The sequence below is a fragment of the Poecilia mexicana genome, unplaced genomic scaffold (genome assembly GCF_051168715.1).
Source record: "Poecilia mexicana isolate PSO_F unplaced genomic scaffold, ASM5116871v1 scaffold_4, whole genome shotgun sequence".
Lineage (NCBI taxonomy): Eukaryota > Metazoa > Chordata > Actinopteri > Cyprinodontiformes > Poeciliidae > Poecilia > Poecilia mexicana.
Window position 1 is genome coordinate 23,334,802 of NW_028263373.1, and position 27,103 is coordinate 23,361,904.

Genomic DNA, 27,103 nt, shown 5'->3' on the forward strand with positions numbered 1-27,103 from the left:
GAATGTGAGAGGGTTTGATAGTATGTGTCAGTGTTGTGGTACTCGAGATCGGTCTTGGTCTCGAGTCCGGTCTTAAGACCGTTTTCTGATGGTCTCGGTCTCGTCTCGGACTCGACCGCATTTGGTCTCGGTCTTGTCTCGGTCTCGGTCTCTGAGGACTCGGCATTTTATTTCAAGACCAGTCGAGACCGCAGCTGTGAAAATATCACTAAACGTGGAACATACTGTCCAGTTTATTTGTTAACATCTTTGTTTTTAGTGGATGCAAAACGCACCAATTAAAATCCAAGAAACTACGTGTTTCTCCCCCTCCCCCTCCCCTCCCCACCTTTCACTCGCGCGCGGCGCTCCAGGACATGCGCAGTGGTTTTCTCTCAGCAGCAGAAAATGTTTGTCTAATCGTCAGTAATATAATAGCGCTGCATAAATAGTAAGAAATCCGATGGCCAGAGCTAACTCAGCAGCGCTTCGCTTTCACAGACGGTGGGGACAACGTCTAACTATTTTCGTCACTTAGAAAAGTAGCTCAAAGAAGGTAAGTTCCGTTAACGTGATGTTAGCAAAGCTAGCTGTATAGACACACATAAGAATTTGTGATGAAAAAAAGTCACTCACTGCCTGAATTATTGTGCGGAGATGTTGACTGTCTTGTCGCATATATAGGACAACGCTATGTCCAAAAGTCTGCAATATAGTGATGTGACATTCAGAAACAGTCGATTCTTCTCCACGGCTCTTTATTTATTAGATAGGACTGGAGTGTCACTCACTGAGAGCCGTTGTTCTATCAGATTACCATACACTGTCAGAATAGCATATGTGCAGTGAGTACCATGCCTGCGCATGCGCATTAAGAAGTCCGACCGTTAGAGGAGTTGTCAGTTCACCATATGCAGCAAGTTATGACGAAAATAAGTCATTAAATTGTTTTCAATGATAACTATATAGATATACATGTGTTGTCATGGTTGCAAAGTGTATTTAAAGCAGGTCTGGCTGCAGCTGGAGTCAGCTACAACACACGCCCGTGTAAAACTCACTTAACCTCTAAGTCAGGATGCCATACAACTGTTAATAACAGATCTACGTCATGATTCTATGTTCCTAGCATACATGCAGTGAGTACCATGCCAGCGCATGCGCCTTAAGAAGTCCGACCGTCAGTGGAGTTGTCAGTTCAGCATATGCAACAAGTTATGACGAAAATAAGTCATTAAAATGTTTATAATATGACATAATATGATAACTAGATAGATATACATGCGTTGTCGTGGTTTCAAGGTGTATTTAAAGTAGGTCTGGCTGCAGCTGGATGCCATACAACTGTTAATAACCAAGTGTATGATGATCTACGTCATGATTCTATGTTGTTGATTAAATTAAATCTTATGGTAATGACGTGTCTGACAGATATAGCCGGTGTTCTATCACATAGCCATACGCTGTCAAAATAGCATACATGCAGTGAGTACCATGCCAGCGCATGCGCATTAAGTCCGACCGTCAGTGTAGTTGTCAGTATACGCAACAAGTTATGACGAAAATAAGTAATTAAATTGTTTCTAATATGACATAATGTGATAACTAGATAGATATACATGCGTTGTCGTGGTTTCAAAGTGTGTTTAAAGCAGGTCTTGCTGCAGCTGGATGCCATACAACTGTTAATAACTGTTAATAATGATCTACATCATGATTCTATGTTGCTGATTAAATAAAATCATATGGTAATGACAGCATATGCATGTCTGAGCTAAGCGTACGACTATCTGACAACGTATGCTGATCTGACAGAACACCGTGAGTTCGTGTTAAGCATGACGATCTGACCTAACAGAACACCTGTTCTTTGTTCTAGTAATGCTCTGTGTACACTGCATCATTATTTAATTATGTACATTGACATTTAAATTAACAAATAACTAAAACACAAGAACGAAAGAGCACGCAGAGCATGCACATTGCTCTTTGTTTTTGTTCAAAGTGGCAGCTGTAATGTCTGCCATGATGTCAGACTACCTGGCTTCATGTACTGGGAGAGAGAGTGAAAACAGTCACGATGAGCGCCTTCTGTTTGGTTAATTCTTGCTTGTTGCTCCTTGGTCAGTGTTCATAGTTGAGCGTTATTTACCAGCAGGGCATTGCCTCAATTGCTATGTTTAATGGTGCAGACAGTGGTGGATTCTTATATGAGCAATATGGGCAAATGCCCAGGGCGTTATGTTTTTAGGGATGGCACGAGACCATCACACATTGTAACACAGAAATGGAATATTTAATATTGGTAAAATGTATTAAGTATTTAATATCTAGGTGTTTTTATGGGAATATGGATCTTTCAGATTATTCTGAGAAGCAATTTCGATCATATTTTACATTTTATTGTGTCATGTAGCGCGGGCCGCTGGTCTTGGTCTTGACTCGGTCTCGACTTTCCTCGGTCTTGGTCTTGACTTGGTCTCGGACCCTAAAAGTCTTGGTCTTGTCTCGGTCTCGATACACTCTGGTCTTGGTCTTGTCTTGGTCTCGGGTTAGGTGGTCTTGAACACAACACTGGTATGTGTAAGAGAGTTTGTAGGTTTTGGCCTATGGGACCTCTGTTAGAAATGGGGTCCATACCGACCGACCCCACACACGTAAAACTTTTATCATTTGCCACAGTTCTCTACGTTTGCCTCAGTCCTCGCACGCGCAAGGGTTAAAACAGCCTTAAATAATGTTTCAAATGCTAAGTTCATAAGTGCTTTGTAGACATCTTGCTGTAAAACTTTAGGATCGATTAAATTAAGAAAATTAAGACTAAACAACATGGCAGAGTTTTTTAATATTACTACATAAAGCTCATTTTTAAAGTTTAATCAGTAATACTTTTATAACAAATTTATGTCAGATCATGATTTCTTGGTTAATAAGTTACATTTTTGGCGAGGTTAATGACAAGTTGTCATAACAAAGACATTTTTGGCGAGGTTAATGACAAGTTGTCATAACGAAGACATTTTGTCTAGATTAATGACAAGTTGTCATAATGAAGACATTTCGAATAATGTCAACTTTGTATTAAAAGTGTCATTATTTACCGAATGACGCTTTATGACAACAGTCATAACTATTCATGAAGACTTATTGATGTTCATAACAGGTGTTATGTCATGTTTATGACAGTGTCATGACAGTCTTATTCAACCCCCTTTAAATAAAGTGTTACCAAAGTTTCTGTTCTGCTGGCCAGGTGAACAAGGCCCTGGCCCCCCTCCTCTCTTGATAAAAACAACACAGACTGTGGCAGCCAGTGTAGACCATTCCAGAAAAAGTCGACCATCTCTTACTGTATTTTGACTAATAAACCGGATGATGGGTCTAAAACAGAAAGTTTGTGCCACAGCTGCGATGCTACCAGGTTGTTTAAAACCAGGACTCTGCCCCGGTAGGACATCTGGGAGTGAAGACAACTTGTTTTTGATTTTCTGCTCGATGATTTCCCAGTTTTTTATTTACAATATCTTTATCGCCTAAAAACACACCAAGATATTTAAAACCATCTTTCTTCCCTACTAGACCCTGAGGGAGAACCGGGAGCCCAGCAGACCATTTCCCAACAGCCAGGGCTTCGCTTTTTCCCCAGTTCACCCTCGCAAGCAGACAGTACAGAGAACTTCTCTGTGATCTTGGTTAAAACACTGGCATCTTGCTGATCTTTTATAAAAACAACAACATCATCAGCGTAGGCAGATAAAACCATATTGTTACTAAAACCAGGTAAAACCAGACCATAAACACTCAAGCGTATTTTCTGGAGGAGGGGTTCCAGGGAGGGTGCATAGAGCATCCCCGAGAGCGCGTAGCCCTGTCGAACGCCTCTACACATTCTAAAAGGACCACACAGGCTACCGTTGATCTTCAGCACACTCTCAATGTCACTGTACATTACCTGGATCTTGGCAATAAGACCCTCGCTGAACCCAAACCCCCTCATGGTTTTCCAGAGGAAGCCGTGTTCAACGTGGTCAAATGCCTTTTCTTGATCTAGTGAAATCAAGAAAGTTTGTAAACCCAATGAACTGGAGACCTCCAAAACGTCCCGAATCAGGTAGATGTTATCTACCATGGACCTGCTGGGGACGCAATAGGTCTGATCCCGGTGGATGACCTGCTCCATAGCTTTTTCCATCCTAGTGGCCAGAGCCTTGGAGAGGATCTTGTAGTCAGTGCAGAGGAGGGACACAGGGTGCCAGTTCTTGATGTCCTGCAGGTTACCCTTTTTGAGCAGCAGGGTGATGACCGCCCTGTGGCAGGACAAGGGGAGTGAACCAGTGTGCAGACTTTCATTGTACACGTTGAGCAGGTCTGTGGCCAGAATGTCCCAGTAGGCCTTGTAGAACTCCACCATGAGCCCGCCAACGCCTGGGGACTTCTGGCCCTGCATACTAAGAAGGGCTGTGTGGAGTTCTTGAAGCCCCAGGGGGCACTCCAACTCGGAGTTGGTCTCCTCAGAGACCTGGGGTAGTTCATTGCAGAACTCCCTGAACAATTCCTCATTCTCCTTGTATTCGCTGTGGAACAGAGAATGGTAAAACTCCACAGCCCTCCTCCTGATCTCACCTGGTTCACTCAGTTGTTGCCCTGTGTCCAACAGCAAAGAGTGGATCAGCTTCCTCTGCCCATGCTTCCTCTCCAAGCTGAAGAAAAAGCTACAGGGAGCATCCATCTCCGTGATGTTCTGGATCCGGGACCTGACCAATACGCCTTGAACTTTGTTTTCCAGCAGGTTTGCTAAAGTTAGTCTTTTTGATTTGAAAGCTTCAATATGCTCTCAATTTCCTGTGGATTCACTAAGTCGTTCTAATTCCACGATGTTCATGACATTCAGAGTGTGCTGAACACGGGTGATATTCAGAGTGTGGGGACTCAGCAGTTTTATCTGAACTTTTCCATAGTTCCACCACTGTTTAAGACAAATAAAATCAGACTTTCTTTGTCTAAAGCCAGTCCAAAAATAATGTAAAATCTCTTTAAAACCCTGATCATAAGTTAGAGCTGAGTTAAAATGCCAGTAAGTGCTTCTAGGTAAAATGTTTCTAATAAAAACACTACCTAAAAGCAACGAGTAATCTGTAAAAGCCACCAGTAAAATCTGGCATGTTTTAAACACGTTAAAATGGTGTTTAAAATAATAAAAAAAAAAAATCAAGACGAAAGAGATTCTGTTTTTTTTAATGTGAGACCATGTGTACTGCCTGGAGCCTGCATGCATCCTCCTCCATACATCCACCAGGCCATGAGATGAGACCAGCTGCCGCAGAGCATGTTGGGCCGCTGGATGCTGCTCTGCATGATTACGGTCTAAAAACTCATTTTCAGTGCAATTAAAATTCCCACCTATAAAAACATAGTCCTCAGACCCACAATCACCCAACTTTTCCCAAATTTTTCATAAAAACACTTTTTTCTCTGCATTGCTGATAGGAGCATAAATATTAATAAAAACTATACTAAAATGATCAAACTTTGTCTTGACTAAAAGACACCCCCCTGAATGACATGTTCAACTTCAGTACAGTTTGGGGTGAAAGCTCTGGAAAAGAGGAAGCCCACCCCTGCACTCTGGGAGGTGCCGTGGCTTAAAATGACCTCCCCCCTCCACTCTCTTCCCCAGTCTGTCTCTATTAAATGATCACTGTGCGTTTCTTGCAGGTAAGTTACATCAATTTTCTTTTGGTTCAGTGTTTGATAAATCAAAGCACGTTTTTCAGCCTCCCTCGCCCCGTTAAGATTCAGATGCTATTTTAAAAGAATCCATATTGGGTAAAAAGCTAAAAATAAAAGACCAAAAGACTACAAAAAATAAAGTGCTGCTGTGCATTATTTAAATCAAAGTTGTTTTCTAACTTTGGTCATTATTTTCTTTAGTCTAAAAACTTCTGAATCTGTAAAACCTGATACTTCTTTGTTCCTAATATGTCTTGCAGAGAAATAAAATAATCTCAAATTAGGAAAATAACTTTCAACTTTTACACTTCTAAATCCTTTAGTTTGTTCTAAAATAGTTTTAAAAGATTCTGTAGGGTATCTAGGTTCTCTTATGCTCGTTTGTGACACACATCTAGCTGGTGTCAGAGACCCAGCTCTCGGCGTCACTACTGTCCGACAGCTCTTTTCTCTGCAGCCAGCTTGCTGGCCTGTTTAATGGCCTGCACAGCGGCCACCACATTCCGCCTTTTGCTTCGGCCTCTTTATCGGGGCTGAAGCCTCCAGCTCCATCACCTCCTCTGTTTCATCTGTTCTCCTGCCACTCCAGCTCCAAAAACCGACTCTGCACTGTTCTGTCCCTCTGCCTGCACCTCTCCTTTCCCTCCCTGATCCCCACACACTAAATACTCCTCATCGCCCCTCACCTGCTCCTGCTCTCCCTGCACACCATCCCTCTCTACCACTTCACTTTCACCCTCACCACCATTCACCCCATCACCACACAACACCGTGCATCCATTCTTTCCCACACACTCATTTTCACAGCTTCCTCACCGTCCACTAATGAACCCTCAAAAATACCTTCTGCCAGTTCTCCTTCCGCCACCACCGCGGGTTCCTCCACTGCAACAGCGGGCCCCTCCGCTGCCACCGCGGATTCCTCCACCACAACTGCGGGGCCCCCCGCAGCCACAGCGGGCTCCACCGCCGCACCTGCCTCACCAGGTGGGCTCCCCACCTGCTCAGCAGCAGCGGGCTGCTGCTTCGCCGAACTCGACGGGGCCGGCCCGGCCCTGTCGGGACACATTTTAATAATGTGCCCCTCCTGACCGCAACCAAAACACTTCATGTTAGAGGACGTAGCAATCAAGATGTAGTCAAAATCATCTACTCTAACATGAAATCGCAGGTTGAGTTCTTCATCCCACCGATTCAATATCATAAACAGTTGTCTCCTATGGGAGACAACATGTTTTAACAACAGTGATTTGCACCCAGATGGTACTTTTTTCACAGGTGACACCACCTTCCCGTGCCGAGACAGCTCTTTTATCAAAAACTTGTCACTTATGAAAGGACGCACGTTTGATAAAGTGACCTTAGTTGAAGGTAAAGTCAGTCACCTGTAAAAATAAGCCGTTTACCGAAACGCCCACCTCCACCAGCTGTTGAGCCTGCACCACTTTTTCCACAAAAAAGACGACAGCTCCATTCATGCAAGCTGCCGACTTGATGGACCCATGTCCAATCACTTCTCCCACAGCCAAACAAACTTCCTCCACGGTGCTCAGAGAACCAGCACCCACTTTGGCGCCGTTCTTCCGTGTCAGCGTGGAGAAAGCCCCACCACTAGACACCATGGCGTCGTAAGATGCCGGCCAGCCAGGCATGCCTGAGGGCCACACCCGAACTCAAACAAAAACCCCTTAAAACGTGACAAACTAACACAAAATCACAACTAAACAAGTAACATAAACACCAAGTGAAAAAACAGTAAGAAAAAAGCCAAAGATATAGAAATACAAACACTCGCTCTCTCGCTCGTCTTCCGCTCTCCACTCACCCTACTCTCATTATATGTGGATTTTTCTTCAACCACCAGGGGCCTCTTTAGCAGGAAGTAAATCTTTGGAAGTCAAAATTGGAAATAAAAGAAGAAAGCGCCCATTAAAACGGAATTAGGTTTTAATAGCGAATTGAAATTTGAGAATGTTGTTGATCAGTTAAATAGCATTGAGGAGAAGAAGAAGATTTTTCGTTTTTTTTTTAATAATACTGGGATCATTATGAGAATTTGAGGCATAAATATTAGGATCCAATAGATGGCAGTAGTGGAAGAATAATGGATGCAAGCTGCCATTGAAATCCAAAGAAGAAGAAGATATATATATATATATATATATATATATATATATATATATATATATATATATATATATATTGTCGAGAAAAGTCGAGCTCAGCCCACTTCCCCATGCTGGAGATTTTAGTTTAATAATAACAATAAATAAAGTTATCTTTAAAACTGATTACACAGGTGACATCAAGACCCAACAGTAGAGTCAGACGGTAATAAAATTAATCTGGTTGTGTGTGTTGTTATAGTGTCCTGCAAACTTTGCTTTAATTCTACTTTTTTCTATTTAATCATAAAAAATCATAGTCAGACAGAAAGAGAGTCATGTAACAGGAAAAGAGGAACCGAAAGGAGAGCAGAGGTGACCAAGACATTAGGTCATCAGAACAGGCATCATGTCTCCAAGATGGTGATGGATATGAGATCATCTGTCCAAGCAGAAACAGGAAGTGAGATTTTTGAGATGCATGAAGGAAACAGGTGCAGAGAGCAAACAGAGAACTTCAGAAAGTTCAGTTCTAAAAAACAAGGGAGTTCATCTGAAGGTTGAGGTCAACCAAAAGGCAGTTGACGTCAAGGAAAAACGCATGTGAGGAAAGAAAGTGTGTGGCTGCTGATAAGAATAAAAAGACACCAGACAGGAGGATCAGGGTTCTTTGTTCCGCAGCGTTCGAGTCGAGCAGATGGAGATGCAGAATCAACAGCTGATTCAGCTGATTTGCTGATACCCCGGGATGATGAGACTGATTGCTGCACAAGGAAGGAACAAGATCCGTTTACCCACAACCCGGGATTCTCATTCGACTGCGGCCCTGCACTCAACCCAAAGGATTACAACGATGCTGCAGTGGACATGGGGAATATACCAAGATCTTTTGTGGATAAAGAACTGAGTTTGTTGAGGATTCTCACCAGTTCAACTTTGGATTTATTCTGAAAGGATTCTGCCAAGACAAAGACAGGACTCCATCCATGGACGTTAAAGTTTTCTGCTGCCAAGATCGTCTCTGCATCTGGGTTTGAGTAATACTGCCTCCTCCCAAAAGCCTCTATTTAGTTCATGACACAGAGTAGGGTTAGAAGTAGGAGTAATTTCTGATGATTGTTTAAAGTTTTTAATTTCTTAAATTTTTATTGAAATGCTGTATGTCTTTTCCCTTGCTTAAGCTTGCTAATAAAATTACTAAAGTCTAATTTGATGTGGTGGACAGTTAAGTTAATTGAGTCGTCTAGATTTAATTCCTCTGATTATTGTAAAATCAATGCTTATGGTCCTAGTAAATTAGGGTGGCTTCGTATGTTCTTTAGTTCAGATAAATAATGTCCCTGTGACTTATTCCTAGTCGCTAAAACTGTCTAAGCCGGTAACAAGTGCACGTTAATTATTAGGGAGAGAGCTACCGTTAACAGATGTGGTTCATGGGTTCGGACACCGGCAGGGCTACTCCGATTGTCTGAATCATGGACAGAAGCGGGGCATAACGTCTGGATGTAGGTAGTTAGAGCTTGGGCGAATTTCTCTCGCGCCCAGCTTAAACAAAAGTTCTCTAAATTCTTATTTGTGGTAATACTCTGGAATTAGAGGCTTTTCGGACCCGTGAGACGGAGAGCTGGTCAGTAGTCAGTCCGCTAGAGTTGGGAGGAGTTTGGGGCGTGGCTGAACACTGAGAATTAACAAAAAATATATATATATATACATATATATATATATAATTCACTATTAATCATTATTTATTTGTGCCATTATTAATCTTTATTTATTAGTGTTTGTATAGTTATATAAATATATATTGATATTACTAAATAATTTATTAAATAAATTATGAACGGCTGTGTGCTTTGTAATATGCTCTTCATACATCGATATCAGAATATTCCATTCCTATTCTATTGTTATAGCCACTAAGCATATTTAAATATGATGAACTATGTATTAAAAACATACTTAAAAAATACAATTGTTTATAAATGTTGCTTTGATAGATGTTTGAATATGGTTTCCCGTAACAAAAAAGTGTGCTATGATCGATTAAATGTGCTGATACGTCATTGTGCCTGCTAAACACATAACGCTGAGTGGAGTGGTGTACCGCTCCAAGATGGCCGCCCTAAATCTCGTCAGCGACAATAGGCGAGAGCGGTCCATGAGGCGTCTATCCTTATATTATGTCTATGGTTACAGTTACCATTTGGAAACTGCCGTAATCAGTTCAGTTAAATTTAAACTTGGCAACTTTTTCTTTTTCAACAGTAATAAATGTGATATTCAATTGACCTGTTATGACTCAAATTTTGGGTGTGCGCCCCCTTCTGCTGCAACTTTCGTCTCTTGGAATAAGTCAGGTGATTCTTTCACCCTGAAAAATTGTGGAAAACCTGGAGCGGCAGAGATATCTGCGGCTCATAGCCCGGTCCGACTTATATGGTTACTGTTTTTTTTGTTGTTTTTTTTTTTTTAAACTTTGGGGTTGCGGCTTATAGTCCGGTGCGGCTTATAGTCTGGAAAATACGGTTTTATTTAATAAATAGAGTTATTTCCTGGATTTTTTCTGTGAAGAACTCAGAGAGGGTTATTTGGTTATTATTTATTTCATTAATAGTGTTATAATTTATTTCCTGACTTTTGTTCTGTAAAGAACCCAGAGAGGGTTAACTGATTGTGCTTTCTGGAAAACAATACATTTTTACATTTAGGCACTCCTGCAATCGTCACACTTTTTCTGTTACAAACTGACTCAGGTCCCCCACCAGAGAAGGGAAAAGTAATGTGGCCCTCACAGGAAAATGTTTGGGGACCCCTGGTTTATGGGCTATTCCACTTTGAGTTCAGTTGCTTTTGGGGTTTTCTCCTTATACAATGAATTATTTTACTGTGCATTGCAACGTTTACTGTTTCCCATAGGATGCTCGGAGAGGTTGATCATTTAATAAAAATATCCATTCTCTCAAAGAATTTGGTAGATTCTTCACCTCTGAGTCATGTTGTGTTGAATCTCAAGTATAACAGGTGGAGTGATTTCCCTGCGTGGTCACTGAAGGCTTCCGCTGGATCTGAAGCCAACCTTCTGTTCCTGCATGTAAGCTGTAGCTTTAGAGCTGACAATCATCATTTGCCAAATGGTTATTAATCTCAGTTCCAGCTCCTCACAACTGCTTCTGACGGAGTCTGAAACATGATCCAGATATCTGCTGACATCTTCTTCCTCTGTGCCAAGTCTCACCAACTGACACAAGCAATGCAAGTGCTGTTTAAAACCTTATAGTAGCCAGATATCTCTGGAGTGTGTTTAGAGCAGTGGTTCTTAACCTTTTTAGAAGTACCGAACCCACCAGTTTCATATGCGCATTCACTGAACCCATCTGTAGTGATAAATAAAATATGATCCTCTTGGCCATCGAGAGAAACTGGAACCACTTTAAGGTCTTGTTTAGATCATTTAATTAGCTCTACATTCTTAAGAGAATGAAAAATTTATAATAAATAATAAAGACTTAGCGGTATTCTGATTTAGTAATGTAATTATATTAGTTGTGTTACCACCCCCACGCCACTAGAGGCAGTACCAACCCCGAAAAGATGCGACTAAGGAGCAGATTTAGAAGTACACCGAAAGCTTTGCTGAAGTAATGGGGTATATGCCACGGACTTCCGTTTTAGCACTTCCGCATTTTTTTTTCCACATGGCCTGCTTCCGGTGCACAGGTCACTCTGTGTTAGAGATGGAGTTTTTCACTTGGTCCTTGCTGGATTTGCCCACAGTAACCGTTAACCATTTTAAAAACAAAAAGCAGCAGGAGGATGTAACTTCATAACCTCATTTTCTAAGCAGAATCTCAGAGGGAAAAAAAGAGAAATTACTTTGTCTAACGCAAGAACAGATGATAGCAGCCAAGTGGAAAAAATCACTCTAACGTGGATAATAATGATGAAACAGCAAAGGTAGATAATCATATATTTGGGATTCGGGAAAGACGTGATTTGCACCATTTGTACTGTGGGTTTTTTATGTGGGTCGGTGCCACTTAAACGGCTGTAAAGCGAAGGTTTTGGACCTTAATCTGACTGACTTCTTGTGTGGTTTGGAGCATTGCTGCTTTCGGCTGTTTTTAAATTACCGTGCTCGGTATTGCTCCGACTGCATGTTAAATGCATTTTATATAATTGTCACATAAACAAAAACTAAGGAGTTGCCTAAAAATAATTTCATACTCCATATAACATAAACGCACATCAACACACACGTATTGACTTACCTTGTGCCGAATCGCTGCCTCTGTCCTCAGCCTGTTCCCGTAGCAGTGGATTTCCTCCGGCATTATTTTCCTCCAACAAATTATTCCACTAAACGAACCACGTACAACTCCCTTTATATCCCCCATCTTCCCATTTCTGACGCTGGATCTTCAATATCCTCAAGCTTTGAAATAGCAGGCAGCTACAAACCGTGTGTTAGCTGTAGTGGCTAAGTTTTGGCTACAGTCCGCTGTCGCCTTGATATCAGCTGGAAAATGAAAAAACTAAGCACTAAATGGTACCGACTAATTACTAGACACAACGGCACACCACAAAACTCAGTTGTTGTACCAGCAGCTCACAGATATTTTAAGCTTTGCATCTTTTTCATGGTACAGATCTTGCAGCTTCGGCCAAGAACAATAGGAGCAAGCAGGACCTGGAGCCAACCTATGTGGAATAAATTCAAACGGAAATACGTCACCACCTCTCGTGGCATATACCCTATTCAAGACACAAGTTCAAATCCATGGTGAGAGTGGAACTCCTTCAATCAGTTCTCCTCCGCAGCACTGATTGGCCAAGTAATGTAACGTTATCCTCTGCAGGATCGAACCCAGCTTAAGAACCACTGGTTTAGAGGAACAATTAATCGCTGCCTTGTCTGAATGCAAACAGAGGGTTTTATTATCACTGGTGTACATGAAACAAACTAACAGATGGCAGCTTGACTGGCTTTCTCTCAGCAGTTAACACTTTGGCCAGTTAGACGCCTGCTGGGCTGGAAAAGATCTGATTTGACGTGTGGTTGTGGATGTCGACGCATATAGATGGAAGATGCACTTATTTCACATGATGACATTTTCAGACTGCCTGACGTAAGCACAGACACTGACAGCTTGTTTGTGTTTGCTAACAAGGTAACAGAGGATAAGGAATACTGACTTTAAAATTTTACAAAAACTTATAAAATATATTAGTGACTCCTTGAATCTGATGTTAAATGCCTGGTTCACTAAATAATATCAGTAATCTGGATGCTTTTTTAAAGTGGTTCAATACACCAAATATAAGAAGAGAGTTTTAAACATGTTCCAGTGTCATGTTCGAGTCTTCCTGCATTCTTCCTAAAATATATTAATTAGGGCTGTTGTAAACGAATATTTTAGTAATCGAGTAATCTATCGATTATTCTTACGATTAATCGAGTAATCGGATAAAAAAAATGTATAAAATGAAATATTGGTAAATCTGGCATAATACCGATGTTACTATCAGATATCAATATCAGTCCAATTTTTCATATTTGAGCATCCCTAACAGTTGCTTTTTTGTAGTTTAGAAAACTAATCTGTAACAATAATAGCTCACTTTCTAAGTTAACCAGAAGAAAAGTTATAGAAAAATCTGAAATTATATTGAATTTAATAACAAAGAGGCAGGCTCACAAATATGCTTATAAAAAATGTCTACAATCCAGCTTTTAGTTTATGTATTCATCTTCAGTGAGTTTAATAGATTAATTAAACTCACCTTGCCACCTAACCTGTCACGCTTTGGGTTTGAAAATACGGGAAATGCCGCCTGGACTGGGAGGAGAGGGCGAATGAACGAACATGGGGTGGAGGGGAGGAAATAGACCAGCGGACTGACGAACCATTAGACCAGGGGACGAACACGGGGGGAAGCAATACGGGATATTTACGACACCTTCACTGGTCACACTCAGAAACTCATCTACCAGCCATGTACGATGCGCTCCGCCACCCGTTTCTTCAGACCGGGATATGAAATTTATTGTGCGGTTCGTCGGTAAAGCTACATTTACACGGTAAGCATCAGCTAATCAGCCGCCCGCCCTGTTCAGTCTATCCGCTCACCTCAGCGCTCTTCCCGCCGTTCGCTTTCAACCAGCAGCCCCGGAGGAGAAATGCTGCCGTACTCCAGGCATTCCCCCAGTCATTTTAAGGATGCTTATTGGTTCCCCAAAAACGATAAAAAGTCGGGCATTATCATCAATCAATAAAATCCCCACGGGCCAATCTTGAAGATTGGACTTTATGCCGCTGAGACTTAGCTTTTGTCAACAACTCAGAGGCGGAAGTGAGAGCTCCGCGCAACGCAAATGAAGTCCCGGCCGGAACACGGTGCGCTAACTAATAAAACATAAATTAATGAAGCTTCGAGGCAGGTAAATTTTCCTCGAGGAATTTTAGTAATCGAGGTACTCGAATCATTCGAGGAATCGTTTCAGCCCTAATATTAATCACACATATTAAACTGCTTCATTACTCTATGCATATTTAGTGACATTTACAAACCATGTAGGCAAAAAGCTGGTTGCGTCTTTCAAAGATTTAATTTGATAAGCACGTGGAGGAAGCACCAAGGTCCAATCACATGGCAGGAGTTTGATTAAAAAGGATGAAGTGAAAGAGGCTTAAAGTCATTAATGAATAAAAACACTGTCCTGCTTCTGAGAGGCACAAAGCTGCAGAAGGCCTGGCTCTGAAGGCATTTAACCAAATTTAATAAGACAGCATATAACTTTAGAGGATCGAATTACTTTTATACATCAGCAAACAAAACCAGTACCAGAGGTGTTTATAAAAACACAAACTTAGTAGTAAAGAAACCAAAAACTCAAAACAATAAAGAAAATACTAGAAAATTCCTGCAGAAATTTTAAGGGGCCTGCCACCTGTGCCCATCCCTTTAAACCCAGCGTTTCAAATTTGTCATGAAAAATAGATATAAGCAGGTCTGACATACTTAACCCAACACTAGCACACAGAAGCTGTGAATATTGTCAGGTATATTATGATATATGTGTCATCATTGAAAAGCGAGACCGACGACTATAAGCTTCGCACATGTGGTTCTCACTCATGGTCCAAAATAAAAAACATGAAGAAAGTTGGTAATAGTTAATTTCTAAAAACAATTTCAATTTTCATAGTAAAGATTTTAATTTACACTCAAAAATTCAGACAAATAATAATTTTATGTAAGCAAAACATGAAAAGTCACAGGAAATATGTATTCTTCCCACAATGCATTGTGAGATCTGATTCAGCGCTGTGAGATTACTCACTGCCTCTGTCTAGGACCCGTTGCTATGGTAATTAATGATCTGCACCTGGGCTGGCTCTCTCCCTGGTTTCTATACTTGTGAGACACCCAGCGTCGGTCTCAGGGCCCTGACAAAAAACCATAAGCCCTAGGAAAATTTTGAAAACATTTTATGGGAGCAGGCATGTGTATCTATGTCATGACCAACTTTGAGATCAATAGGCCGCTATTTGTGCCTGTGAGGTGGAGTTAAACAGAGTTTTGGAGTCAGACCTCCACTGTGCTGTGTGTGTGTTTCAGAGAGAAATCTTAGTGATGCTGCGAGTTCCTCAGACTCCAGTTTTTTCGTTTTTCTCAATTTATGTCGTTATTTTTACACAGAATCCCAATAAAAATAATAGCTCCAATGCCGGGATCAAGCCGCACGTTTTGATACCATTTTTGTGGGTGGGCACGCAGCGGTACGAGCCGCATTAACGGTAACGGAAGAATAATAAATTATATTTCTATTAGGTGAAGAACAATAGGTGCCTGCCATGCAATGCATGGAGGCAGTGACTGACCTGCTTCGCAGGTCAGTCACTGCTCTCCTTATGCATTGCTTATGGCAGGCCCCAACTAGAAAATTCCTGCAGAAATTTTAAGGGGCCTGCCACCTGTGCCCATCCCTTTAAACCGAGCGTTTCAAATTTGTCATGAAAGATAGATATAAGCAGGTCTCACATACTTAACCCAACACTAGCACACAACAGCTGTGAATATTGTCAGGTATATTATGATATTTGTGTCATCATTGAAAAGGGAGACCGACGACTATAAGCTTCGCACATGGTGTTCTCACTCATGGTCCAAAATAAAAAACATGAAGAAAGTTGGTAATAGTTAATTTCTAAAAACAATTTCAATTTTCATAGTAAAGATTTTAATTTACACTCAAAAATTCAGACAAATAATAATTTTATGTAAGCAAAACATGAAAAGTCACAGGAAATATGTATTCTTCCCACAATGCATTGTGTCACTGCTCTCCCTATGCATTGCTTATGGCAGGCCCCAATAATAAAGAGATCCTTCTATTGGGTGTAGAACAATAGGTGCCTGCCATGCAATGCATGGAGGCAGTGACTGACCTGCTTCGCAGGTCAGTCACTGCTCTCCCTATGCATTGCTTATGGCAGGCCCCAATAATAAACAGACATTCTATTAGGTGTAGAACAATAGGTGCCTGCCATGCAATGCATGGAGGCAGCTCTCCCTATGCATTGCTTATGGCAGGCCCCAATTAATCTGATTAAATTTTTAGAAGCTTATATAGGTTTGCAGAGAATACTCCTGTACAGTTGGAAGTAATTGTTTACATAAACTGAATTTAAAAAAATCAAAACAGAATAACGTTTTTACTGTTTGACAGTAAATCAGACTCTGCTGTGACTCCTCAGTTCAAATTCAACTGTAAAAGCTGAATATTATCAAAACCTTTAGAACAAGAAGTTCCCACCTCCAGTTCTGCATGAGGGCAGCTGGAAGGAAACTTTGGGACATGCTGCTATTCTAGTCCAAAGTAGAGCATCAATCTGAGAGCAGTTTGAGTGGGAGCACATAAAAAACATTCAGACCCACCTACCCCTCAGCATCTAATCACATTAAAGGAATTCAATCCTCTGTGTGAAGTATGTGTGCAACATATTCACATAACAAAACACATTGTTAGTGGACGGACAGTGCTGGAGTTACTCTTCGACTGTGCAGAAAATGATGGGTTTGAATCCTTTAAAGCTTTTATTCATGTCCCATGTTCTATACTTGGAAATCATCAGTCTGAATAGTTTGCACCTAGTTTTAGAGTAAAGCGGAGCTGTGTGGAAGACATCTGATGTGTTTGGTTGCATGCCCTTGGTGTTTGGCTCTGCTGTACAGCAGTTACAGGCCTGAGCAGCCTGCATTCCTCAGCAGACACCTGTCCTGCCAAGTTAGGAACACCTTGCTGATACCAGGCTGGACACATTTTGCCCTCAGAGCTGCCTTAATTCTGTAGATTTACCACAGTGTCCGACAACAATCCTCGGGTAGACAGTAATGTTTAAACATTGTTCAATGGGCCGGAAACATATCCTGCACAAATCACACCACCACCATCAGCCTGCTGAACCCGTCACATTAACTAATCAGAAATGGTGACATAATTTGATGTTTATTATTTCAACATCTTAATGTTGCAGCTGAAATTGGACTTTTGGTGAGCCTTTGTGTACCGTTGCCTCTTGTTCCTGTTTTCAGGAGACAGGAGGTTGGGAGGGTGAAGTTGTATCAAACTGTACTGCTGCAATCAATTTGAAAATTCAACTGCGTCAAGCGAGGATTGTTCAACAGAAAGAGGGCAGTAGGAAGACAGTTTTAGGTAAAATAATACCAAGCTAAGCAAATTGCACAAAAATGTCCAAATTCACACAGGAACATAAAAGTGGAGCCTCAGATAACCTATCTAGACAGTTCATCAACAAAAAAAGTTGATATGAAGGTGAGTTTCACTGTAAAAACCCGGTCTGAATGATGCATTAAGAGCAGGGGGCTAGAAATCCAATGTTATGCCAGCATGTTATGTTTTTTTTGGATATTACAGTATCGGTGGCTTGTATAATAGTGATGTCATAGTGGTGGATTACATTGGTAAAACCCTTGGGAAGTGTGTGTTGTTGTTGTACCTGTTCTGGTGCAGTGTTGATCTCAAGATGAACTCTGGTGTACCAAATTCTGTTGGACTGAAGGTCTTGAGCATAGATCATGACCTGAGCCTTTTCCTCCAGGCTCAGTGGTTGTAGGGTGTATATTACACCTTCCTGACTCACAGTGAAGGCAGAGGTATCTGCAGCTTTCAGTTGGACATTTCCCTCATCACAGTTCCTGAATGTCACTGTAGAAAAGGAGAAACTATTGTAGTTGTACTTTTTATATAAATATGAAGATGATTCCATGCAAGTATCTCATCAATCCAACATCGATGCTTCACACAGGTAATTCTATATACAACATAGCAGTGTTATGCAGCATTTAGATGTCTGAAGAGTCACTCTGGAAAAATCAGTATACTTCATTGTTTTTTTAGAACAAAGTGTTTTGTTTCTCTACACTTATCTACTTACCAAACACAAAGCTAGAAAGAAGATTTTGACATTAGAAAAGGGCAACATATTCTCTACCATCACCCACTTAAAAAACATGAAGATTTTGTTGACACTCAACTTCAGGAAAACTGGGGGAGCTCATGTCATCATGAGCATGTTACCAAATGAGTGCATTCAGCTTTTCATAGATTAGTTGGGTAACACAGATGGACAAAATACAAACTTTTGTGAGCTCAAGGCAAATTCAAATCTTCAGACTATCTGTAATCCAGCTGCTTATTTGTCATAAAGCAGAAGAAAAATGTGAAAAAAAGGATTTTATTCAACTTTGACAACAAGCAAAGCCTCTTTCACAGAACACTTGCTTTACATAGTCCTAAGTAAAGAACTGCTCTGAGACATCAGTGAATGTTCAGAAATTATCAGTCAAGTGGCTTACATCTTGAAGACACTAAACTTTCACAAATCAAGCCAGCATCATTAAACTACATTTAGTTCTGTGTCTGATCTGTCTTCTCAAGCCTCCAGTCGGTTGTGGCAGTTGGCCACAACAGACTGGATGGCCTGTTGTCATTAAGTGTCATTTGGTAAATAATGACACTTTTAATGCAAAGTGGCATTAAAAGCTGCATTAAAATAGCCAACTTTGTACTATTTTGTAAATAATGACACTTGGAATTTTAATGGAATTTCAATTTCAATTTCTGACACTATTTGTCAATTAAAGCCCAAGTTGTGTCTGACTTGATGGCTCAGAGCAGGGGTCCCCAAACTTTTTCCTGCGAGGGCCACATAGCTGTTCCTTTCTGTGGTCGGGGGCCGGTCTTAGTTTTTGCAGTAAAAAAAAAACAAAGAAATTCTTGTCGACGGGGGGTGGGGGGGGGGTTCTGTATTTGAAACTGTCGAGCGGGGGGGGGGGGGGCTGACGACGACACATTCGCGCTTTTGGATAGATTTTTACCCAGAATGCAAATGGAAAAAACATTTGCTCAAAAGCCCCCTGGTGGTTGAAGAAAAATCCACATATAAACCGGAAAATACAATATATGAAAAAAAACACTGAATGCTCTCTGGTATGAGCAGGCGGGCCGGATCCGGCATTGTTCAGGGGGCCGGACCAAATGACGTGGCGGGCCGGATCCGGCCCGCGGGCCGTAGTTTGGGGACCCCTGGCTCAGAGATATACCAGCAACAGATTGAAAGCAATCCCCTTGTGCTGTCTATGCAAAAACGTTCCATGGAAAAGCCTCATTTTGACCTGTCATATCACAGGTGTTACAGCTCTGTGACAACGTTCTGAAGTAGATTCAAAGCACAACAGAGGTGGGTCGACTTTGACCTCCTGTCCACATGTTGGTGTAAAGTTCTTCAAGATGTAAAGAACTGTATTGTTTATCCATTGAGACTGTGATTTGAAAGAAGCTAGAAAGGTTCTCTGAATCCCAGCTATTTTGTGGAAGAGACTTAAATTCTTGATGTTTGCTTTAACATAGCAGATCTGAAACATACCTGGACCTGGAGTATTGTGATTTTGGTATAATTACTTCAGAGGTAAGTTTGTATGCAGGATTTGGGTTGTATTCTATTTCTGAGAAATCTGTTTCTCAACTAACCAAGAATGAGATGTTCAGAGGAAGCTAAAAAATGATTCTAATACGACCCTTCCTTACATTGTGGTGTTTCCTTCAGGGATCTGCTTTTGTTACAGGCAAGCAGTCTAGCTTAAAGTTACATATTTTGTACTCAGGGAAGACATTCTAAAGTTATCCACTAAAGTCCCCCATGTAGGTCAGTACATTCTTAGTACCAATTCTGTTTTCTACTAAAAGTACAAAATGTTGCTTAAAAAAACTCCTGCAAACTTGGTTTTATTTTACAATATTGTCTTCTCGTCTATTAGCTGTGGTGAAGAGATGGATGTTTTGATGGTGGTGCAACTAAGCAACCTCCCTTAAACTGAACAGTCTCTAACAGATTGCTATAAATGTTCATACATTATCCATGTTCACACACTTATGTTCACCATGTTAGAAAGCTGTCTGGTTTAACAACCCCTCCACCCAAGACATAAAGGGAACTGGAGCAGAACTAAATGTGGAGCTTTTAGATGTTGCTGGGCAGCAGCAGTTTGAGTGCCAGGGTTACCACCACCTCAACACAGAAGCTTTTGGAATCACAAGCTTCATTCCATGCTACACTTATGTTACAACAATTGAAAATCTATTTAGCAAAATGGTAAATGGCCTGTACTTGCTTAACACTTTAGCATGTCAGAGGACTCCAAGAACTTTACACTAAAATCAGTCATTCACACACTGATTGTGGGAAGCTACAAACAGAAGTGAGAAGGCTTTCTGACCACTAACAGCAGGCAAAGCAGGTGACTTGTTTTGCACAAGGACACAGCAGCAAAGTGACTGACATAGATGGAATTGAAGTTCAAAAAAGCAACCCACTGCTTACAGGACAAATCCCTACTTCCTCAATCCCCCAATATAGCCATAAGATCAATAAAGAATACATTAGTTTTATTAGAAATATTTGGTTTTAATAAGAATATTTGACTAATGATTGAGCAATATGTATTTTATCACATAACCTAACCCCAAACGAACAATAACAGATTTTTCGCATTTGTAGGTGATTGTTCTCCATTGGTTCTAATCCAATAGAAAAGGCTGTTTTACCTTGAAACACGATTTTTCAGGTTATGAATGCAGAAGAGCGAGAACCCAAAAAAAAGATCTATCCATTTTGTCTCTGGTACAGGCTTAGTGAAGTTGGCAACATGTCTGCAGTTTATAATCAAGATCTGCAGCATAGCGGTTTAACAACTGCTGATTGTCTTGGTGGTCTTACACAGCTAAATGAATACCTCATTATATTGAATTGTATAATAGAGCGCCAGGACAGAACCACAAAATAATCCCTGCAGACAATAAACTGCAAAGGACCTGGGCCAACAGAATGTTTTCACTAACTCATTTTCAGAGAGTGATAGCAGGAGAAAATGTTTTGTATGCATATAGCAGCCAGCCAAACCAAGATAAATACTTTATATACTTTAAGTACTGTAAGTATGTCAGAGATTTTCACCAGGGCTGCACCTTGGTTGCAGATTAATGGCAAATCAGAATCTTTAAGATGCCTGACATCTCGATTTCAATTTTGGCCGATTCCATTTTTTTTCCTGAAAAGTTGCTAAATATAGTGACAAAGTTGCTGAGTTGGCAACAGTTGGGGTGACTAACCACGTACATGCAGACATGACCTGGGTCTGTCAGTGAGTGTTCTCTCTCAGCAAAGCAAAATGAGAAAGTGGGTGATTTTCAGGCCTTTGTGGAGGAAGATAACATCAGTGGATAAGTTTAGATTCTCATGTAAGTATTGGTCGCTCACTAATCTCCAAAAATTAAGAAAATCAAGTTTGATTTATTGGTGCAACCCAAACTTCCACACACTTAGGATTGATTCTTCATTGGACTTCACGATGCTGTGTGTTCCCCATTATTCTCCCCAAAATGCTGGATTTGTACTGTTGTACTGAGATTACATTACATACAGGTGGACTCTGCTTAATCATTAGCAGTCATCAGGCAACTTCTGATATCAATTGGTTGCACTCAGAGAAAAGGGAGATGAATACTTTTGCAAGCCATTGTATGTGTAAGTTTTCCCAACCAAACTAACATCTGAGAACACAGCTAGTCAATGAGAAAGCAGGACCTATTTACCAGCAGTTACAGAGTAAAACATATTTAAAGACTTACTTTATTTTTGCATCCACCACCACATTACTGCTTGTTTCAGTCTGCAGAATATATCATCTTGTAATAAATTACACTGAGTTCAGTTTCAACAATGTAATTTATTTTTTTAACCAATCCTGTAATGGTTTTGTGACTTGTAGTTAATTGAATTTGCTGACAATTAGCCAAAGTGCTAAATAATCTTTGTGGCTGACAGAGAAGCTTGCATGCTGATGGTCCACAACCTAGCTTGTTCATTTTCACTTTAATACAACATCACCATGTTTGTTAAGGAAGCCGAAGCATTGTCAGTGTTCTGTTATTTTTAAAATTTTGAATTATGTTACAAGAAAAAAAACAAACATTTTAATTTGCAATAAATTACTTATTTTACATTTAAATGTATTAGATTGAGAGCAAAGTGGACCAAAGTTGTATTCCTTGTCTGTGCACACTAACTTGATCAAAACAGTGAATCTGATTTGTATCCACAGATTCTGATCAATTTGGTACGAACTTGGTGTTGCAAGTTACGAACTTGCAACACCAGGGTTGTTGCTAGCCATTTGGGTGCCCTAAGCACAATTGCTCTGTGGTTGCCCCAAACCATAACAGGAATGACCAGTAATTCAGTACTTTTCAGTGAATTTCTGATTATTCGGTGGTGGAGAATTAAGACTCATCATAACAAAATGGGTTTGTAATAAAGTTTGTCTCAGTGTTTGCCAAACTTGAGACAAACGGACCAAAGGAAGTTGATTGGTTCAGACGAATCCCCTGTGGTCTGGAGAAGATTCATCTGTTTCTGATGCAAATGTGTTACTGTTGTATTTCTTGTATCTATTAAAATGCTTCACACATTTTAGTGAAATATCTTGCTGTTAGGGTTAATTATGACTGAACCTGATGTTTTATTGGTGTGTTTTGTATGCTTACTTAATATTAAGCTGAAACACACTACATAAGTGGTTAAAATAGACATGCATACACTTTTGAGATCTTCCAAAATGTTCAGTACTAACTTTATAAAAATCTGCTAAATTCCTTCTTTTTCCTCCAGTATAATTTTACCTAAAGGGACTTTCCCATGTTTTGAACAGCATTTTATTTACTCTGGAATAATTTGACACAGAAACTGAAACACATTTCTAAACCAGCCAAACCCCACTTTTCCTTAAAATAAACATGTAATTGGAGTTTTAAATTATACATACATTAGGGTTACAAACTCTATCGTCAGTATATTCTCTTCACAGTATCAGTGAGTGCAATATTTCTGATTCATTTTATTTAACTTTACTAAAATAGGTCTTCATTTAAATTTACATGAAGAATATACACATTTAAGTTACTGTAACAATAGGACAGTAACATAAACCTAGGTTTATGTTACTGTAGGGACCCCTTGCATCCACACAGGATATATAGAGGCCTGTTAAAATTCCAGATGAATGTGATATGAAATAATTAAATCATATTTCCTCAAATAATGAGACAAATATCTGGTACAAAAAGCACAACAAATAAAGCAAATCTATAAAAGAAAAAAGATACAACATAGCATAAGTTTGTACATCCTTTGACTAAATGTTGAACAAAGTATCTTTTGATTCAACTGGAGCATTGGGACTTTGTTGGTCGGAGTTCTTCCCCCCTCATGCCTCCTCACCCCTCTTCTCAACCTCAAATAATTCTTAATAAACAGTTACTAATGATTTATAAAGTGTTTATAGCTGAATGGATAAAATATCTATAAGAACTGTGTTAGCCATCTATAAGGCGAGCCTTATTGCAAAGTGGAACTGACTTTTCCTAGCCATTATACAAACTCTGCACAAAAAAATTACGCCCTGAGATTTAAAGTCTTCTTTTAATTTCTGAAAAAACTATGGGGTTATGTCAAAAGCCACTGGAGAAGCAGAGACTTTCCCCTTTGGTCCTGCAAGTGAAAACATGAGCCTACTACCAATTATCACCTCCTGCACCTGCCAGCAAGCACACACACACACACACAACATGCCTTGTTTGTGGCCTGTCTACCACTGGAGTTCTCCTTTGCATCATGGTGACTGGTTGTTAATGAGGTCATTCAAATGTCTCCTCTCTTGTGTGCTCTTAAAGAGATCCAAGATTAGTTGAATATGTTGGCCTAAATATGTTGTAATTTTTCTATTAACCCCTTAGCCCACACCAGAATGCCCGCGTGCCGTTCTTCCATTGTATTTTCCAGGGGTGAGATTTAAGGGTTTAAACTTTGCCGGTGTCCATTATGACGCTTTTATTGGGCAGCCTAGATGCCCTCCCCCCGCCCCCCTTTTTTTTGATTGACACTGCATTCAACCGATGTTGTTATGAAATGGCTTTTCCCGACCAAACAATATCCAGAGAGCGACTTGAGCTCGTTTTGACATGCCTGTATTGTTTCTGGAATATTTCAACTTGGAGACTCAATCTAAAGCCACCAATGTGTAGCCAACACGTGTCCTGACATAAGGATATAAGGCATTTTGGGGATTGTTTTGACATGAATCCATCAGCTGCATGCGTAACCATGCGTACCATTGAGTGCTGGGGTAGGATGGGGGAGAAAGTCTGACTGTACGCTAATCTCCCCTGCGCCCCCAGATATGCCATTTTATTTATATAATTATAAGTAATTTCCACTATCAGTAATGTGTCTACCAGAGGATTCCTCTGGTCATTATCTTTCATTAAAGCCCTGATTGATGATTGTATGTTGAAGCACAGAGGAATTACAGTCATTTGAAGTTTGTATATCAGACGTTGTCTAAGTGTGCCATTTGTAGACTCCAAATGGCACTCTTAGAGTCTCCAATCTTAAATATGTCCAAATATTGTCCAAATGGCACACTTGGACAATTTGGAGTCTCCAAATGGCACACTTGGACAACAAGTGTGCCATGTACATTCTGTACACCTGTACATCCTCAAAAATAAACATGTCCAAAATGACATTGATTTTTGTGCTATTTTGCTTGAAATCCACAAGCAGAATACTTTATTCTACAGATTTATTGTATTTCCCAGTCTATACATTCAACACGCAATGTGTATTTACAAGAAATAAAATGAAAAATCTGGGTGAAGCAACATTTTTCAATTTATTTTGTTTTACAAACGTAATAGCTACAAACTACTTACAATTAAAGTATTTTTGACTGCAAAAATAGAAAATTTAGCTTGTCATCTTCATAAAGAGACCAAGCTTTTGCGTGTACTCCAAATTGTTCAAGAACAGTAGCTGATTTAATTTGGGGGGGTTTCAGGCGTTTTTGGTGATTTTGGAGGTGATGTTAAAGGGGATAAAAAATGCCACTTTTCAGATACTGATCCCTGAACACTGATGTAATGTCTGGGTTATCTGATCATATGAGCACTACCATACTGTACTGACTGTTTTCACTTACTTTTGCATATGGCCCAAACTGGGGGTTTATCACACACTTCTGGGGTTTTATCACTGCTTAGTGATAGTGCAAGCCATGATCTGATTAATGAACAGATCATGACTTGTGGCTTGAATATTTGCTGGTCTAATGTACTTTTTTCAAAGTGAGTAGTCAAACTGCTGCTTTGTTTTGGGACAGGACTTGCTGAAGATCACATCTACCGTTTTTTTTTTAGGTAGAAAAAGAGCCAATGTATAAGCAGCGCAAGATCACTCCAGCCAAAAAAGTCACTTTCTAATATAAGTGGGCAAAGCTAAAGAGATCCCATACGAATGATTTTATAAGAACAGCCAAGATATTTTTGTACACAACCAGTACTTCCTCATCCCTGAATCATGGAAAAGCACACACAGACTCAGCACACAATGTTTAGAAGACATTTTTCAAGTTTAAAAAAGTCAACCTCAGTTTTGCAAATACAGTTTTTTTTGTCTTTGAGTATTTCAAAAACCATGATGTTAAAAGCTGCAGTTATGTTTTAATGGTATCTTGTGAGGCAAACTTTTCAGATGCACACAGGCTGCAAGTTTAGCAGAAACATCTGAGTGACTGGGCAAAGTGATTATGCCTGAGATCTGGAGACCTAGATTAGAGTCAGTCTGCTGCTGTGATCCACCGCACACAACAGAAAACACACAAGACAGACACACACAGCTAATCCACACAGGACATCTGTCACCCTGTCCTGATTGATCCAATAACACATACACACACACAAACACACACACACGCACATAGGCAAAAAAAATAAAAGCAATAAGTCTGATGGCTGTTTCCAGGCATAAACTATAGAGTGGGATTAGTGATGGAATGAAGGCTGACTTCATCTTAAAATCAACATCCACCCACCCATCCCACTTCAGTATGACAGATTTCATAATCCCCTCTGAGCCCCTGCTCCCCCTACTGAGATGGTACCACACCCTGCTGTTCTGGACACTGGGAAAAATATTGCCATGGTTTTTGGGAGTTTCTTAACCCACATGCAAAGTCAGTCAAGGAACCACAAAGTAGAAATTCCAAGTGTGATTTATTTACAATATTTATGGCTTCATGGAGGGCGCTGGGTTAGCAATGCCTGGAAGAGAGGCTAATGAGAAACAGATCGTTCTGTGAGTGAATCGTTGGAATGTCAGAATAACAGATCTCTCTTACGTTTACTTGAGGAGGCTGACTCATTGGGAGGATAGCTAAGATCCACAGGTAAGGCCACTAGGTAGATCAGCTTTAATTGTTCCAGCTTAAACCATGAGTCTTCGTTTGCTGAGACAAAGCAGAATATATTTGGAACATTCTGCTGCACTAGCAAGAATGGCCTGCCACGGCAAACCAAAACAATGCGTTCATTTCAGCTTTTGGTGTTAATCGGTGTCCTCCATTTTTCCCTTACAGTACTACAGATGTTGCATTGATCAAAGTCTAATCAATGTTTTATCAAACATTTTACAATCTCCAGTTCTGTATTACAAAAACCAGAGGAGTATTTGCATTTTTTGGTAGAAAGGGGTTTGTTGTCAGTGTAAGTTAGGCTCCACCAGGGCTGCCTGAGGTCAAAGGTGAGACTGAAGGGAAAGGTCAGAGGGAGCTTAGGCATGCTGAGATATTGTGAGAGCAATTCAGGTCCAATT

The 27,103-nt window shown here is 40.3% G+C and overlaps 1 protein-coding gene and 1 pseudogene across 1 annotated transcript in view; both read right to left on the bottom strand.

Annotated features, from left to right (window-relative positions):
• LOC106904846 (cadherin-2-like) overlaps nucleotides 1-18,106 on the bottom strand; it is a 91,161-nt gene extending 73,055 nt beyond the window's left edge. The window contains exon 1 of the mRNA XM_088005276.1: nucleotides 17,837-18,106. Within this exon, the coding sequence (XP_087861402.1) occupies nucleotides 17,837-18,106 (270 nt within the window). The remainder of the gene's footprint in view (nucleotides 1-17,836) is intronic.
• On the bottom strand, nucleotides 5,872-7,361 carry LOC148159993 (uncharacterized; annotated as a pseudogene).
• Nucleotides 18,107-27,103: the final 8,997 nt, after the last annotated feature.